Genomic DNA, 15,546 nt, shown 5'->3' on the forward strand with positions numbered 1-15,546 from the left:
GAGACAGTTCTATAAATGAACAATAACAGGAAAACAACACAGGTCCAATTCAACCAAGTGGAAAAAAGAGCGCTAACTTAAGACTGCTACTAGGGAAATCATGTCCCGGACCCTTATAGAAAACAATGGTACGAATAAATACAGTCTGTAGTATGATAAGTATGCTGTCATTGTTGACCAAGTCTTTATTTGACTGGAACCGCCTGTGTGGTTCGTTATTAATCCATGCACCACAGTGTCTGTGTTCAGAATTAAATGGATATTATGAAAACGTCAGTGAAGTTGGACTGGATGGACTGTTCACGTGAGCATGAACAGCCTTGTGATGGACTGGCCTGTGTGGAGTGTTGTCCCTGAATTGGATAAGGAAAGGTCAGGAAATACTTCCAAGAAGTTTACAGTTTTCCTAAAAAGTCTTGAGGCTGTGTGTATGGATTTTATTCAGCTCTGTTCGTTGTGTTCAAACCGCCAACCTTAAAGAGTCGATTTTTGCTTTTGTTTCACTTACTTTTTAGAACTCACCAGCTGACATCATGGCACAATTTCTTTGATCTGACATCCTTGACACTCTTTCAGTCCGTTGCTCTTCTTTTGTTTCAGTATTTCATAAGTGTGATGATTCTTGCTACATTTATGCAAAGTGTTAACATTTCCACGCTCTGCTGTGTCCCATTATGGATCTCATTATGGTACTCTGTTGGAGTACTTGAAGATCTTCCACGTCTTTCAGCCCAGAGCCCTTTGATCTCTGGGCCAGCCTTGTTTCTTTGTGTGCAGCAAAATAGCTCCATGAATGCAGGCAGATCTTAGGCACTCGGTTGGGTATCGATCTCCAATGCAATTTTTCTCCCTTTTTTCATTTTTTACTGCTCCCTTCCGGGATCACCGCAGTGGATCATCTGCCTCCATCTCACCTCATTCCTGTGGACCCTCCTCTGTCACACCAACCCTCTGCATGTCTTCCTTCACTACATTCATAAACCTACTGTGTGGTCTTCCCCTTTTCCCCCTGCCTGGCAGAACAATTCACTTTCCACTGACCCAAAATTATGCAAGAATAGCAAGTAGTCCATAAAACCTTTTGCTTAGTTGAAAAGCATGAAGGCCATCATATACAACTGATGGAATGCTGGGATGAATCCTCAAGTATCAGCAGTCATGGGCTTATTTCAGTGCTTCAGGAAAACAGGTCAACTTTTAGACTGCTGGACCACCAAAGCTACCTTCAGAGCAACTGGTGGACTTGTCCTAAAGTCATTCAGCTGATTAGCTGGTGATGCACAAGTAGGCTGCTCAAAACATTGACTGATGAGCTGCAGAACCTATAGGAAAGCTTCCTGATCATGTACCGACCTCCAAAAAACTCATAAGAGTGTCTGTCCTTTAGGACATTGGAGGTTCATAGGCTGACAGGCTTATAGGACAACAGATGGAATTCCACAATATCAGTATGGATTTTGGACCTTTTTTTATTCATTTTTTATTTTTTTGAAAATATTGGAAAATATGGAAAATGAAAATATTACAAACCTTCTTTAAAGCTGCTAGACTGTAGAGAAATGTATGTAAGGCAATAAGATGAGACATTTGGCTATCATTATAATTATTCAATAAACAAATTACACCAAGGCACTGAGCCTTTTAGGTAGCTGGTGCACCGATAGAACCTACGTGGGCTGAGATGTGATGGAACTCAGGATCGGCTTTTGAATGAAGACATTCATGTGAACCGTTCACACAGCAGTCTCTTGCTGTCGCTGTCCATGGTTCTGTAATGTCCTTTTATCAGACTAAAATAAAAGCAGCCTGACATGTTTCTTTTCAGTCATGTTGCAGTTTGTAAGTTATGCCTGACTTTATTTTCTGTTTATGCTGTACTGACATTATTGTGGTTTTTGGTTGCATGTATGCAGTGAATTATACTAAGTGAAAGACGTTTTAGATTTCACTGGGTGACAGCTGCAGTTCAGAGCTTAGAATGTCTCAGCATTCAACACGATTCATTTGCTCTCTTGTTTATTTATCACTTAGCAGCCCATGCATAGCATCTTTATGATCCAGAAAAAAAGTATGAAAGTATGTTTCTAATGATCCGAGAGCACCCTCGATAACTTGGTAACAAATCATTTCTAAAACTGTACAAAGCGAGTTCATCTTCTAAATGTTGTTTTACCCTGAAAACCTGAATCCATGTGACCTATCTCGTTTCCTTCATCCTCAGCCTGCGTCCATAGTTATCATCTTGTATCGCCAAGTTTAAAACAGATGTAAAGAAACAAAAAACTAGTGTATAAAAACCATCCAGATATGAACCTGGAATCATGTCACACGCACAGCATGTGAAAAGGTGAAAAATGAAAAATGGTTGTGTATCCAACGTCTTGTTGTGTGTATCCAGACTGGGAAGGAGGTATTTCTTCTGATGTTGTTGGAGCAGTACAGCTGGATGTTGGCCAGCTATACAGCTGCTACTGAACTGGTGCCAGCCTGGATCTATTAAGTGGTGCGTTGTGAACTTTACATTCCTTTCATAAATGATAAATGAGGTAAAACACATGAAGGAAAAATATTATTTTGTAAATCTTGTAGTTTTTAAGATAATAATCCTTTGACCAGCATGTGCTTTGTAAAAATTCCAAACTGACTGGATAATTCCTATTTCCTGACAGTGAGCTGCCTATAGAGGGCATCCCACTCCCTTTCCAAAGTAAGAGCATTGGATGCAAACTCACATGTGTCTGAAACTCGGCAAATGTTCCTTTAATGGGCAGAGGGCCCATGCTTAACATACGTTTATAGTGCAGTTTTACCAATACATGCCTTTCTGGCCACCAGAATACTCTTTAAGACAAGTTTCAATACTTGTGTAAAGTAGCCATAATCTTCTAGTTTTTTACTTGACTTGGGGTTTCTTTTGTGTCCCTGGGTGTTTTGAAATGCTCTGAAATAAATACAAAAATAAACTAAAATGTGTTGTTATTAATAAAAAGGGACTGATTGCTCGAACCCATTATCTGACTTAAAGGCAAAATCAGAATCACTTGGCACATCTTAGTGAGCTGATCATTATGATGATGGGATAACAGTTTTCCATCATTCTCATAAAAAGTGTGTGCATTTGCAGTGGGCAGAGTAATCATTTTAAACAGTGTTTATTTTTATTGTTTTTACTGTAATAACTAATCATAAATAATTTCTGAAAGAAACACATTATTTACACCTAGAAGGAGGAACTGTGTCCCATAATTTCCAGATTTAGTGAACATGCCCATCTAAAAAGATGGGCTTAAAATCATCTAGCTATTGTGTAAATACTTATCCATTCTCCCCATCATGCCAGTAGACGTTGCAAATAAACACAACTGTTGTAGGCTGTCTGATAAAGTTTAGTAGGAGAACACAGATTTACATGGATGGAAAGGACACATCAGAGGAGATTGAGGAGATAACTTTTGTTAAAAGTAGCATTCAGGGAGGGGCAGGGGCTACAATAGGCCCTGACCTCACTGAAGCCCAATATTCCTGATGTTAGAGTTTATGACAAACCATAGCAAGGTGTTGCACTTTCTATGACACAGTTTCTGCTCTGAGAAGGGCCAGCCTTGCTTATCAGCTATGCAGCTTTTGGTCTTAAAAAAAAGGCCAAATGTCTCAGGCGGCATTGCTTCCTAGCCCCCCTGGGAGGAGGTATTGTCCTGGCCAGGAAACCTTCCGTGCCTACAGGTATAGAATGACAAGGCTTTATACGTAGCTACCGACAGATGTGAGTCAAGCGTGATAAAACCTGAAAATCTAAAAAAGTCCTTGAAATAAAAATTTGCACCGATCACAGTCGCTGTACTTGTTCCTGTTATGGTAGCGTGCGGAGACTGCAGCAGGGAGAGAGGGACGGACAGACTGCCGTGTGTACAGCTAAAAATGAAATACAAATCTGAGCTTTAATTTCAAAGAGAATCCTCCAAAACAACGTTAGCTACTTGGGTCTGGGCTAATATCCTGCTGTTTTACACCACTTGTCAGAAACTAAAGTTCCTGCTGTGCATTTCAGACATTGCTGCCTTCAAAGATCTGTGGCCAATAAAACCAAACATTTGCTTTTTAGGTTTTCCACATATAAAAATAGGATATCTTATATAAATAAAAATTTTCAAGCAATAAAAAACTAAAATAAATCCCAAAACATTTGCATGGTGTCCACAGCTGCATCAGCTGCATCAGATTCAGGTGTGTAAAGACACATTTCTCAGAGACATTTCTGATGAACAGATGATAGAACTGCTGGATTGGTACCCTTGTGTTTTATGTTGGAATCAGCGTGTGAGTGGACACTAAGAAACAACAGCACAATGGCTATAATGCAGAAATAGTTATATCAATAACTTACAACACAGGAACCAAATAAATATCCATAGAATTAGTAAAATATTTCACTTTCTAAACAGTAGACCATCACATTGTAAGAACGTCATACAGCTAGTGAGCACAGTTAGTCTGATTTGATCTTTGCTTCATACTGTGAAAAAGTGCCTTTCTCTGTGATGTCTGCTCTTCAGTGTCCTTTTTGTTTGGTAGCGCTTCAGCATAGCAAAATATGATATTCTCTTTGTTATCTCAGCTTTTGATAAATGAAAAGCTCTAAAGCTGCTGTACATGCCAATAGTATTTACAAAAATACAACCACGTTTCAAAGGTTTTTCTTCTGTGTGAAGTTGATGGTGAAATTACGAACACCTTTGCTTACAAGACGGTAGCAGTTTGAAGACGCATGGAGTCAGTAAACAGCTAATTCTAAGGCTGGGGGTGTGCGAGTGAATGTCTCCTCAAACTGGAGCATTTAGTCTGAGCCCCAGCACTTCAAGTCTTCTGTGAACAAAAACTTCCACTGATCCAGAGGAAGAACCCAAATCATTCATCCACATCCTCCATTGCTGTCAAGCTACAGTATGTGGCAGGATCAAGGTCCATATTTAGGCAAATCACAGACTGTCCTCCAACTGTCTGCCGACACGTGTGGCTGTCAGGCCCGGCCTTTCCCAGCGCGATGCCGGCGTCTCCGGCGCTCAGCACGGCGGCTGTGGTGATGCGCATGGTGATGTGGCCCCGGACTCTCCCTCAGCCGCTTCACCATTTCATGGTCTTTGTTACCAAGCACCCTAGGCAGAAAGAGCGAGGCTTTGTCCGTGCTTCGGGTTTTAAAGCCTCGCCGTGGCCGCCCTTTGCCATTGATGGAAACGTACCACTGTCTCTTGGCGCTGGCCCGGCGCTTGCTGCTGCCGCCGCCTCCCGGTGGAGCAGGCTGCTCTGTGGAGTGGTGGCGGGAGGCATAGGTGTTGTACCCCAGCTCGTGGATTCGCTCCACAAACTCACACTCTTTGTTGAACACTTCCTAGAGAGGAGAATGGATGTGAGAACGAAGCACGTTAGTCTTTCTGGAAACAGGAGCGGTGAAATTCACTCCTCTTTGGTGACGCAGACTAAGTTTACGGTCACTTACTTTTCAGTAGCTAGACATGACAATGTGACACTAAAGCAGGGCAACGGGCCTGAAAAAGGACAGAGGCTGCTCATGTGTCAGGCCCTGTGCTGTCTGCCTGATGTGCTTAAGGCAACTGTTGCAGTGATTTAGTGCTATAGAAATAAAAATGAATTGAGCTGAATTAATGGCATAATTAAGGCATGTTTTGTTATGATATGTGTTCTCCACTAGCTCTGACCCATTCCCAACACAAACTGTGCCTGAAGCTCATATGTGTGTGTGTGTGTGTGTGTGTGTGTGTGTGTGTGCTGAAGACAAGATTGTGAGTGTGAACACACCGATGCATACAGCCGTCCTTTATCATTCATGGCCAGATATCTCCCAGAGAAGAGCCCCTTTATGGCCACAACACCAACGTCCACTGCTGTGATTTCCATGATGCCTGTGATACACACAACAGTAACATTTTTGTATTTCTGTGTAGGACATGTTTAATAGAACATTTCTCTCTCTTAAATGTCACTATATTTCTGTATAAATGTGTGTAAATGTATTAATTTATATTCTCAGTTATTTAGAAAGAAATGAATTAAAATGAAAAAAAGTTTTCTCAAAATGTCTCGAAAAGAAACTCAAACATATGAACAAACTAGTTTTTTCTTGCTTAACTTGCTCATTCAGTTCACCACTCCTCACACACACACACATATATATATATATATATGTATATATATATATATATATATATATATATATATATATATATATGTGTGTGTGTGTGTGTGTGTGTGTGTGTGTGTGTGTGTGTGTGTGTGTGTGTGTGCAGTTTTAGGGTCCGGCTCAGTTTCTTAGCTGTTCCCGGGACTGCGCTCTTCTGAACAGAGATCTCGGACGCTGTTCCTGGAATCACTGCACCGATTGTGTGTATATATTACACACAATCGGTATATATATATATATATATATATATATATATATATATATATATATATATATATATATATATATGGCTGGCTGCAATGACATGGGTTCTTTCTTTCTCTCACGCACACACAAAGTGTCACAGCTCTCCGCTTACACGTCTCTTCCTTTCAAACTTCAATACTCACTGAGCGGGTTGTTTTCATCCAGCGAGCCATCTATTTTGCCGTTAGGGTGGATCTGCAGATGATATTTGGTAGCGCAGTAAAGTTTCCTGCGTCTCGGCGCTCCTCCGAGGTGTTCATACACTCCTCCGCGCCCCCCGGCGTCTCTCCGATGCCGGGGGTCGCAAGCCTGGCCCGAAGCGCAGCGGGGCCGTGGACTAACCGGGTCCCACAGGCTCAGCAATAGCAGCAGAGCTATCACCAGCATTGTGGCATGGCCGGGAAGCGACAACTGTAGCAAAAAACAGCAGAATTCCTGCCCAACACTCGGGGTCCCATTAAAGTGATTTAAGGGGCCTTAACACAGCCGAAGAGCTTCAGCCCTGCGCGCATCCGAGCACCACAGGCAGCTCTGACAGCACACCCGCCTCCGAGGTGGAATCCTCGCCTCTGCAGCTGAAAAGCCCTCCCGTGGACCCGACTGAGCGCCTCTGCTCAGAGTGAGCGCAGATATAAAAGAAGCTTGTGGCGACAATAGGCTGAACTCCAACCAATTGATACAAAGGAAAAGGGCAGACAAAAAGGTATCGGCCCTGTGTGAAGTGAGAGACAGCGGCGTGGATAAAATTACACAGTGGCAAGAGCATAAACGTCCTAAAAGAGCAATTAGACATCCCAAATTATATAGATATGCTCGGCCAGCCACCGCAACAGGTGAGGAATAAGACTGCCGCTAAGTCCTCATCTTAAAAACAAAAGCGGAATGCATTTAGCTTTTGAATTCTGACATCCTGAACAACCACTGGCTTCATCTAATTTCTCACGCTGTAAGATTCAGTTGGGTCCCCCCAGAAACGACTTTATCAGCCACATTCTGAAGCAAAAGAAATGTTAGCCTTTTCAGCTTTTGGGTGGTCCACATCTGCGTGTCCTTGTTCTTCCTAGTTTAACAGGTGCTTGCCAAGCATGCATCATGACAAGCTGAGGTGAATATCAAGCGTGTTCAGCTTGAACCAGCATCTTCAGACATCCCACAAAGACACTCCTGAGTAGGATAACGGGGAATTAAACATTTCCAGTCGACTGTGCGCTCAGCATTTATACACTCCTCTTGACCTGGAAGCATAGATTAAGAAAGACAAATGGACATTGTGTCACAGGCCTCTCTCCATTTGATCTTTACACCACAGAAGCTCTCTGCTGTGCGTTAGTTTTTCATTGTTTACCCAGGCAATGGATTGGCCCAGACTTTTCCCATCCTAATGCCCCAGCCCTGGCTAGGCAGCAGCCGGTGGGCGGAAGAGCAGCAGGCTAAATGACTACTGCCTAAATTGCTTCCATCTTGGTCACATTATGGTTTTCATTCTGGTAATTAGCACCATCATCTACAAATCTCTCTGCCCTTTGGCACTGCTCCACTGCTGCTATGAAGGCCTCTGCTGAGAATCCCCCAGAGAGCAGACGTTAATTTGTCTTCCCCTCCCATACATTACCCAGCTAGCTGCCTGTGTCACTTTATTTACTCTGATGATCAGAAAAGCTAACTCTTTTAATTACAAATGTGTGCAATTTATGCCTCCAAAGACCCCTCAGGAGTCAGACAACACACCAAAACATCAGCCAGGCCGTGTGTATCAGAGGTTGTTCTGGTGGCCGTTTCTAAGTGAGACACTCTTGATGTGGTTAAATGCTGGAAGAGGGTGGAACCTCAGATGTGGTGTGCTGTTTCTCTCAGAAACTATTTTAATTATGCTCCCCTGCACACCGCCCACAAAGCATCTCAGCAATAAGCAGGGCAAATGCTTGCAATTTGTGAGCCGCATACACAATTTCTTCTTCACATTTAAAGAAGTGTGTGCTGTTGTTTTTAGGTTAAAGTGTCAGTTATGATTCAGCTAAATCTGAGCTGTATTCTTCAGTTAGATTTTGTGTACACATGCATTCGAGCAGAGTTAGTACCTGGGACATCGGTGCTCTAGTTTGAATACCATCATTTTGTCAAATAGCAGGCAAAAACTTGTGTATGTCCATCAGCAAGTTGATTCACAAAGTTACTAAAAACCTATTTCAGTAAATCAAATATACATATGAAGCCCTCATATTGAGCTCAAAGTGAAACACATCAGTGCAAAATAAATAAAAGGAGGTCATAAGTTTTCCCCATTCTTACAAAGACAGGAGTCAGCTGACTACAGGTCCAAATCTTTTTGCTGTAAGATGTTGGTGCCAACCATTGTGCTGCCTGTCACAACAAAACCCATACAGAGGTGCTTTACATCCCGAGAGAACTCCAGTAAATCCTCCACAGTGACAGTGGGGAAGAGAAACAGAAAAGCCCAGAGTCGTCTGACTCCAACAGCTGGGATGACAAGAAAGAAGTGAAAAAAAGAAGCAAACAATATAGCAATAAACGCCTGGCAGGTTGATGGAGCCAGCAGCAGCTGATGAATCCATACATACCTGCAGAAAGGTTTGGGAGAGAAAGGAAAATGAGGATGAAGCATAAACTACAGATCCAACTTTAAACTTCAGGAAACAAATGTTTTCGATCTTAAATCCAAACTGGGAGCTGATTCCACAGGGGAGGAGCTTTGTCTCCCATTCTACCTTTGGGAGCCCGAGGAACCACAGGTAAGTCTGTGCTCTGAAACCAAAGTAAGATCTAGCAGGAAAGTTACACAACATGAGACAAATATAACTGCAGGGCAGACTGTGTGCATGTCCTATTGAGTGTGTTAAGTGTTACTTAAATGTTTCTAGGTTCAGCTCGGTAAGACTGTGATATGACTTTTACAGAAAAACAAGTGAACTGTTACATTTAAAGATGTTTAGGTGTGAGTGCCTTACCAGCAAACTTGAGGTGGACACTAACTCTCAGTTATTGGGCAGGCAGCTCGCTGTATGATATTTTAATTGGAAAATTCAATCAAGAGTAGATGAACAAAGTATTGAAATCAAGTAGTTTTATTCACAGTCTTTAATTTTTGACGATATGCTGCTAAAGTCATTATAGCTTCTGGCTTCCAAGTGGCTCACATTTTCCACAATTTCCATAGCATGGGCAGCAAAATATGGTGACAACTTGTACTTAACCTGTACCGATCTTTCTTCAAACCACGGGGAAATGGCCAGGCTGGAAAATCACAGCTGTTGGATACATTCCACATATTTGAAAACGTGCATGGATGACGAGTTCCTTCAGAGAATAGTTAACAATGAATGTAAGAGTCAATAAATAAATAAATTAATTAATTAAAATATTGAAAAAAAGCCATAGTGCATCCTGGCTGTAGCTCAGGAGGTAGAGCAGGTCATCTACTGATCGGAAGGTTAGTGGTTCGATCCCTGGTTCCTCCAGTTTGCATGTCAAGTATCCTTGGGCAAGATACTAACCCCAAGTTGCAACACATTGGGATGTGAATGTGTATGAATTTGTTAGGAAGCACTGAAAGCTTAGAAGAAAAGTGCTTGTGAATATGGCATGTTGTATAGAGCGTTTTGAGTGCTCTGGGAGAGTAGAAAAGTGCTATATAAGAATTTACCATCCACACAAATATAAAACATATTTGTTTGGGAGATCCTTGGGAAATATGTCCTGCTATCTGCACAAAACAAAGTTAACTAATTGATCAAATAAGTTCACTGCACACTGTATTCCTAGCCACGGTAACTGGAGTGATCCGTTCCCGGCATGTCCTTTTTATATTTTGAATGCATTCACACCTGCTTTCAGAAGAAAGAAGAAAATGAAATGTGCATTTGCCTCATGAAAAAACTTTGGCCAGTTCCCGAATATTTGCCCAACTGAAATATTTACATTTTCTTTTGCCATCATCCACTTAACAAATGAATCCAAACCCAGTCATGTGAAGTGCTCTTACACAAAAGCCAAAAGCATACATTTTAACTTTCCCCTTTTCTCTCCTTCATTCACGAATCAAAGCAAGGATTTCAGGGCTCCTTTTTAATTGACGTCCCCAAATTCTCCCCTCCAACACTGCCCTCAAAAACCCCTCTTTGCACAAAAGGGTTTCTTTTTTACAATAATACAAAGGTTATTAGCCAGTTCCTTTCGTGCCCCCCTTCCCTCCCAAAATTCCCTTCCCACCTTTTTACGAGGTACCAGTAATCCAGAGCAAATCAAAATGACCTTTGAACCCTTTCTGCTGTACTTTTTCTCATGGGCAGATTTCTTTAGTGAGCCGGTGATCAGAGGGCTGAACCCGACCGCTGGCTCTCGTCTCCTGACAAATCGCTGCTGAGCTGCTTTTGTCCCCATGACTTTGATCTCACCTGCTTGTCAGGCGCTTCAGAATGAAGTCTAGTACAGTTCCAACACACAGCAAACAAATTGGCAACTATTTTATTCTACCTCCCTCTGTGTCCCTCTCTTTTATTTCAGCCCAATTGAGCTTTTAACACAGGCATCTTGGCTTGCTAGGTGACTGTTTCCACAGCTTCCAAAGAGAACTGAAAATCACACTTTAGAATAAAACACCTTCAAAACAGAATATTAAACTTACCAAATAGAGGTACAGATGCAGGTCATGCAAGCCTAATCCACAACATTTGAGTATGTGAAAAACACATGTGATTTTTTTTTTTTAATTTCATAATACACAGATCCAGGAGTCAGGCAGATCATCTTGTGACTGCCATCAGTTGAAGCGTGAATGTTAGACAGACAGCACTGGGGTAGAAAAACAGATTTTGTGAATGAGGAAATTTTTTGTATAAAGTGCTGTGAGTGTTCAAGTAGAAGTAGAGTAGAAAAGCAATATATATAAGCAAGTCTATTTACCGTATGCACCTGATGCTGGGGCCTCTAATTTTAACCTAGTATTAAATGTTTTTTAAAAGTTTTGTCTGTTTGGTTCTCAGCATGGTAGCCTTGTCAACAAACTACTGTTACAGATAATGCAGGAACCACAAATGGGACTCCTTCAATGTGTTGATCCCTTAGGATTTATACAATTTAAACAATACAAAAAAAAAAAAAGTACATTAAAAGCAAAAACAAACAAATGAATAAAAAAAAAAATAATTTTAAAAAAGCCTCTACAAAGTACTACATTTGATTAAGATGTGAGCAACTACTTGGCCTGGACTGAGATCTCGGATGTTGTTCCTGGGATCTGCTGGAGCCACTCGGCTAGCTTGGGAGTCACTGCACCGAGTGCTGCAATTACCACTGGGACCACTGTTACCTTCACCTCCACATCTTCTCGAGCTCTTCTCTGAGCCCATGGTACTTCTCCAGCTTGTATGTATACTCTGTATACTATGCTGGCCGGCCACTTGGTTATGGCAGCCTGCCTGCTAGCATCTTGCACCCTGCTGTTATGTGCTAGATTGCCTCAGGGGCATCTTTACACAGCCTGCACCTGGGGTTTTGCCTGCTGTGTTAGACCCCAGCCCCTATTGATCTATATATATATTTCACTAGCTGGGCCCACATCCGCATTTTAGGTTTGACAGCATTTTAGTAGATAAAGGTGAATGGCTTGGATGTGAATTGAGCTGCGGTTTGGGGAAGGCCTCGAAGGGGACTGGCGGTGGCTCCCAGGCCTAGCAGATTCCCATGTACTAAATAGAAGTGAAGAAGTTAAAGAATTGAAAAGGGGAGGGAGGGGCACATAAACGAGAATGAACAGCTTGTAGAACTGGGGGAACATATATAGATAAGAAACAGAAGGAGCGTGTTTGGTCCTGCTCCCGAAATTCCGATACTTTATCTCCACACACACACATATATATATATATATATATATATATATATATATATATATATATATATATATATATATACAACACTGTTTGAGTGTTAAACCTAAAGTTCCTAATGAAATATGCTTCAGGCTGGTCTTGAAGACACTTCACAATAAGCAATTACACTGCTCAGTGGAAACTAGTCACTTTTATAAATCATAATTAAACCACTGTTCAACCCTTTCTGTACCAATGCCATTAAAGATGATGAATATTGTAACATTGTGTGTATCTTGTGAATTGTCAGTGTGGAAATACCAGTAGCTAAAAGCAACACTGTGTCTAAGTAGAGCATCCAGGGCTGCTAGTATGACTCTGTCATTTGACCATCATTCTAATATACGCCTGCCAGAAATCAGAGAAAAATACAACCTAACATTCTGATTTATTTAAACATGATTATGTTTTTTTTTTCTAATCCAGATATGACATATACGAAGAGATCACATCTGTTATTTGGGATACAGAGTTTTTCACATCTTTCATACTGTTACAGGTTACCTGACCAAAACCTGAACTAGCGTTAACATTCAGCAAATTTGAACAGGCAGCAGTCATGGATTTTTCTGTCACATGTATTTGGCACATCAAAGTCAAAGGAGATCATATGGGAGACTGACAAACACCACTGTTTGCCTGTATCTCATGTATTCTTTGTGGTTTAAACTGGTTCTCCTTCAGAACAGAGAAAAGAAGCTGAAAGACTGCCAAACGGATGAAGAAATGCCACAAATATATTTTTTCTTCTTCAAAAAGAAACTGTATATTCTATCAGATGACAACCTCTGTAATGTTTTTGTCCCTTGCTCTCTCTTACATGCTTTCTCTTTCTCGCTACTCTCTCGTTCTTGCACTGTCGCTCTTTGTCTCTCATTCACTCGCTCTCTCTGTAACCAGATAGGTCTGTCCTATACTTCTACAGCTCTTTGATTGTTAGCTGCAGGTTTCATATGCCTGCAGAGCGGCTGCACCTTCCAACAGGCAAGTGATTGTTGAAGGATGAAACTCTAGAGGCCATCAATGGCTGTAACAGACACACAGAGAGAGCGAGAGAGAGCGAGAGAGAGAAGCACACACCCAAATCTCCACGCATAAGAAAAAAAAACATACAGCAACTCTAGTATATATGTACATGTCCTAAACGTGTGAATGATGGGGTTTGGACATCAAATCAGATGTACTCCTTGAGTAGTAAATTATCTTGGGACAACTTTCTGATTTCTTTCTTTTCTTTTGAAATTGCAATAAAGCCATTCATTTACAAGACAAAGACGGTTCTGTGAGTTTATAAATTCATTTGAGAAAATAAATAAAAAATTGTCACAGTCCCATTGCTTGACTTTAGAAACGTGGATAAGTGTCATTGGAATTTTGGTGGTCCACTGAGACAGCTCGCTGATAGTTGGTTATACAAGTCTAGATAGTTCTGATTGTTTCGGGTGTGGCTCAGTGTTATGGTTTTTGTCATTTTGGGTTTTAGTTTATACCTTATTGCTTTAGCTTCTGTTTAAGGTTTTGTAGTTTTTACAGCATGGTGATGCGGTGATTAGCGCTGTTGCCTCACAGCAACGAGGTCCTGAGTTCAACTCCACCCTCTGGCTGGGCCCTTTCTGTGTGGATTTTGCATGTTCAATGTTCAACCCACGTTTGTGTGGGTTTTCTCTGTGTTCATTGGATTCCATCCCACAGTCCAAAGACGTGGGGTGAGGTTAATCCTTCCAATGTTTCTCCACTAACCACTTCTCCGATGGCTCCTCCCAGTCCTACAATGCCGATGTCAGCTAAGGAACTCCAGCTGATGCTCCGCATTGAGGGAGTGGAGTTGAGAAATCGTGAAGTGGAAGCTATGCATCTTGCTGGAGCTGGAACACCAGCCTAGTAGCTCCATACAATCACCGCTCACGCTGCAAGACCCCAATCTCCCCATGATGGCTTTGATGTGGGCAAGCACATTAAATTGATACCTTTAGAGAATCTGAGGTGGATTTATACTTTGGTGCATTTGAGTGTATTGCTAAAGCTTTGAACTGGCCAAAGATATTTTGGGCTTTGCTGCTGCAGTGTAAGCTTTTTTGGTAAAGCTCAGGAGGTGTGTGCTACCACTGCTTCCCACTGCTACCCTGTCAGTGAACCAAAGCTTGGATTATGATATGGCTAAGGCTACAGTATTGCATATGTGACATATGTGGAGTTTGCGCATGAGAAAGGGCTGCTTTTTGATAAATGGTGTCTAGCAAAGTCAAGGATTTTGTGCAAATGAAAGAACTTAAGATAAGATAACCTTTATTAAACCTTTATTAAAAAACTTGTGCTTTTAGAGGGTTTTAAGAAATGCTTGCCAGAGTGTGTGATAGTCTATTTAAATAAACTAAAAGCTGAGTCCTGGCTGATGAGTTTGCCCTTACACACAAGACTGTTTTTTCATCCCCAATGTGACACTAATGGTTATCCTGGAGAGGAGAGGGCACCCATCACCTCAACCTCATGGCGGCATGTGGTGACCGCAGGTGTTTCTGTTGCATGAACTTGGTCATCTCATTGCTGTTTGTCTAGTGCTAAGAAAGAAAGAAATGTCGAAGAACAAAAACCTCTCTGCTGTAGAGCCAATACAGTATCAATCTACTGTTGGTCAGCATAAACCACAGTGCCAGCAGTACAGTTAGATGAGGCGTTCAAGCCTTTTATCTCTGAAGGTTTTCGTTCACTTACTAGAAGTGTAAGGGACCAAGTTTCTATCACAAGTTTAAGGGATACCTCTGCAAAGCATTCTGAGGTGCAATAATGCGCTATAGTGCCTTTTTCTGACCAGTCGTACTGTGGCTCAGATTTGTTGGTGTGGGGAATAAGAATAAGTATGTTGCTCATGCTGCTTTATATAGTTCCCCTATTTTCCCCTTTTGTGGGGATTCAAGATCAGCTGACACTTGCAAAGGAACAATAATAGAGTGTAAGGCTCAGACACTGAGGAGCGGAGACAAAGAACACTAACACTGGGAAGAGGACATGTCACGGAAGTCGGGATCGCACCGGGGATTTATTGTTATTTTCCTGCACTGTAAATAAACGCACTGTTGCATCAAAGAGTCCAGCATTTGGGTCCTCCTTTCCCCACATCCCCATGGTTGGCCAGCGCTAATCGTGACAGAATGATCCAGCCAAACATGGTCCCAGCAGACTCTGAGGAGAGGCTCAGGAGGGAGGTAATGGACAAAGTTT

At 41.7% G+C, this 15,546-nt stretch overlaps 1 protein-coding gene across 1 annotated transcript; it reads right to left on the reverse strand.

Moving 5' to 3' along the window:
* Nucleotides 1-5,017: 5,017 nt before the first annotated feature.
* On the reverse strand, nt 5,018-6,829 carry fgf3 (fibroblast growth factor 3). The gene is made up of 3 exons (XM_063478822.1): nt 6,586-6,829; nt 5,815-5,918; nt 5,018-5,386 (listed from the first exon to the last, which is right to left on the reverse strand). The coding sequence occupies exons 1-3, from the start codon at nt 6,827-6,829 to the stop codon at nt 5,018-5,020; spliced, it is 717 nt and encodes a 238-aa protein (XP_063334892.1).
* Nucleotides 6,830-15,546: the final 8,717 nt, after the last annotated feature.

This window comes from Pelmatolapia mariae, linkage group LG1, assembly GCF_036321145.2.
Source record: "Pelmatolapia mariae isolate MD_Pm_ZW linkage group LG1, Pm_UMD_F_2, whole genome shotgun sequence".
NCBI lineage: Eukaryota > Metazoa > Chordata > Actinopteri > Cichliformes > Cichlidae > Pelmatolapia > Pelmatolapia mariae.

Excerpts from the sequence above, each read along its gene's own strand:
- fgf3 (XM_063478822.1), bottom strand. The coding sequence starts at position 6,829 with ATGCTGGTGATAGCTCTGCTGCTATTGCTGAGCCTGTGGGACCCGGTT. Across the intron at positions 5,919-6,585 it reads GGATGAAAACAACCCGCTCA|GCATCATGGAAATCACAGCA; the intron begins GTGAGTATTGAA and ends TGTGTATCACAG. Across the intron at positions 5,387-5,814 it reads AAGGACGGCTGTATGCATCG|GAAGTGTTCAACAAAGAGTG; the intron begins GTGTGTTCACAC and ends TCTCCTCTCTAG.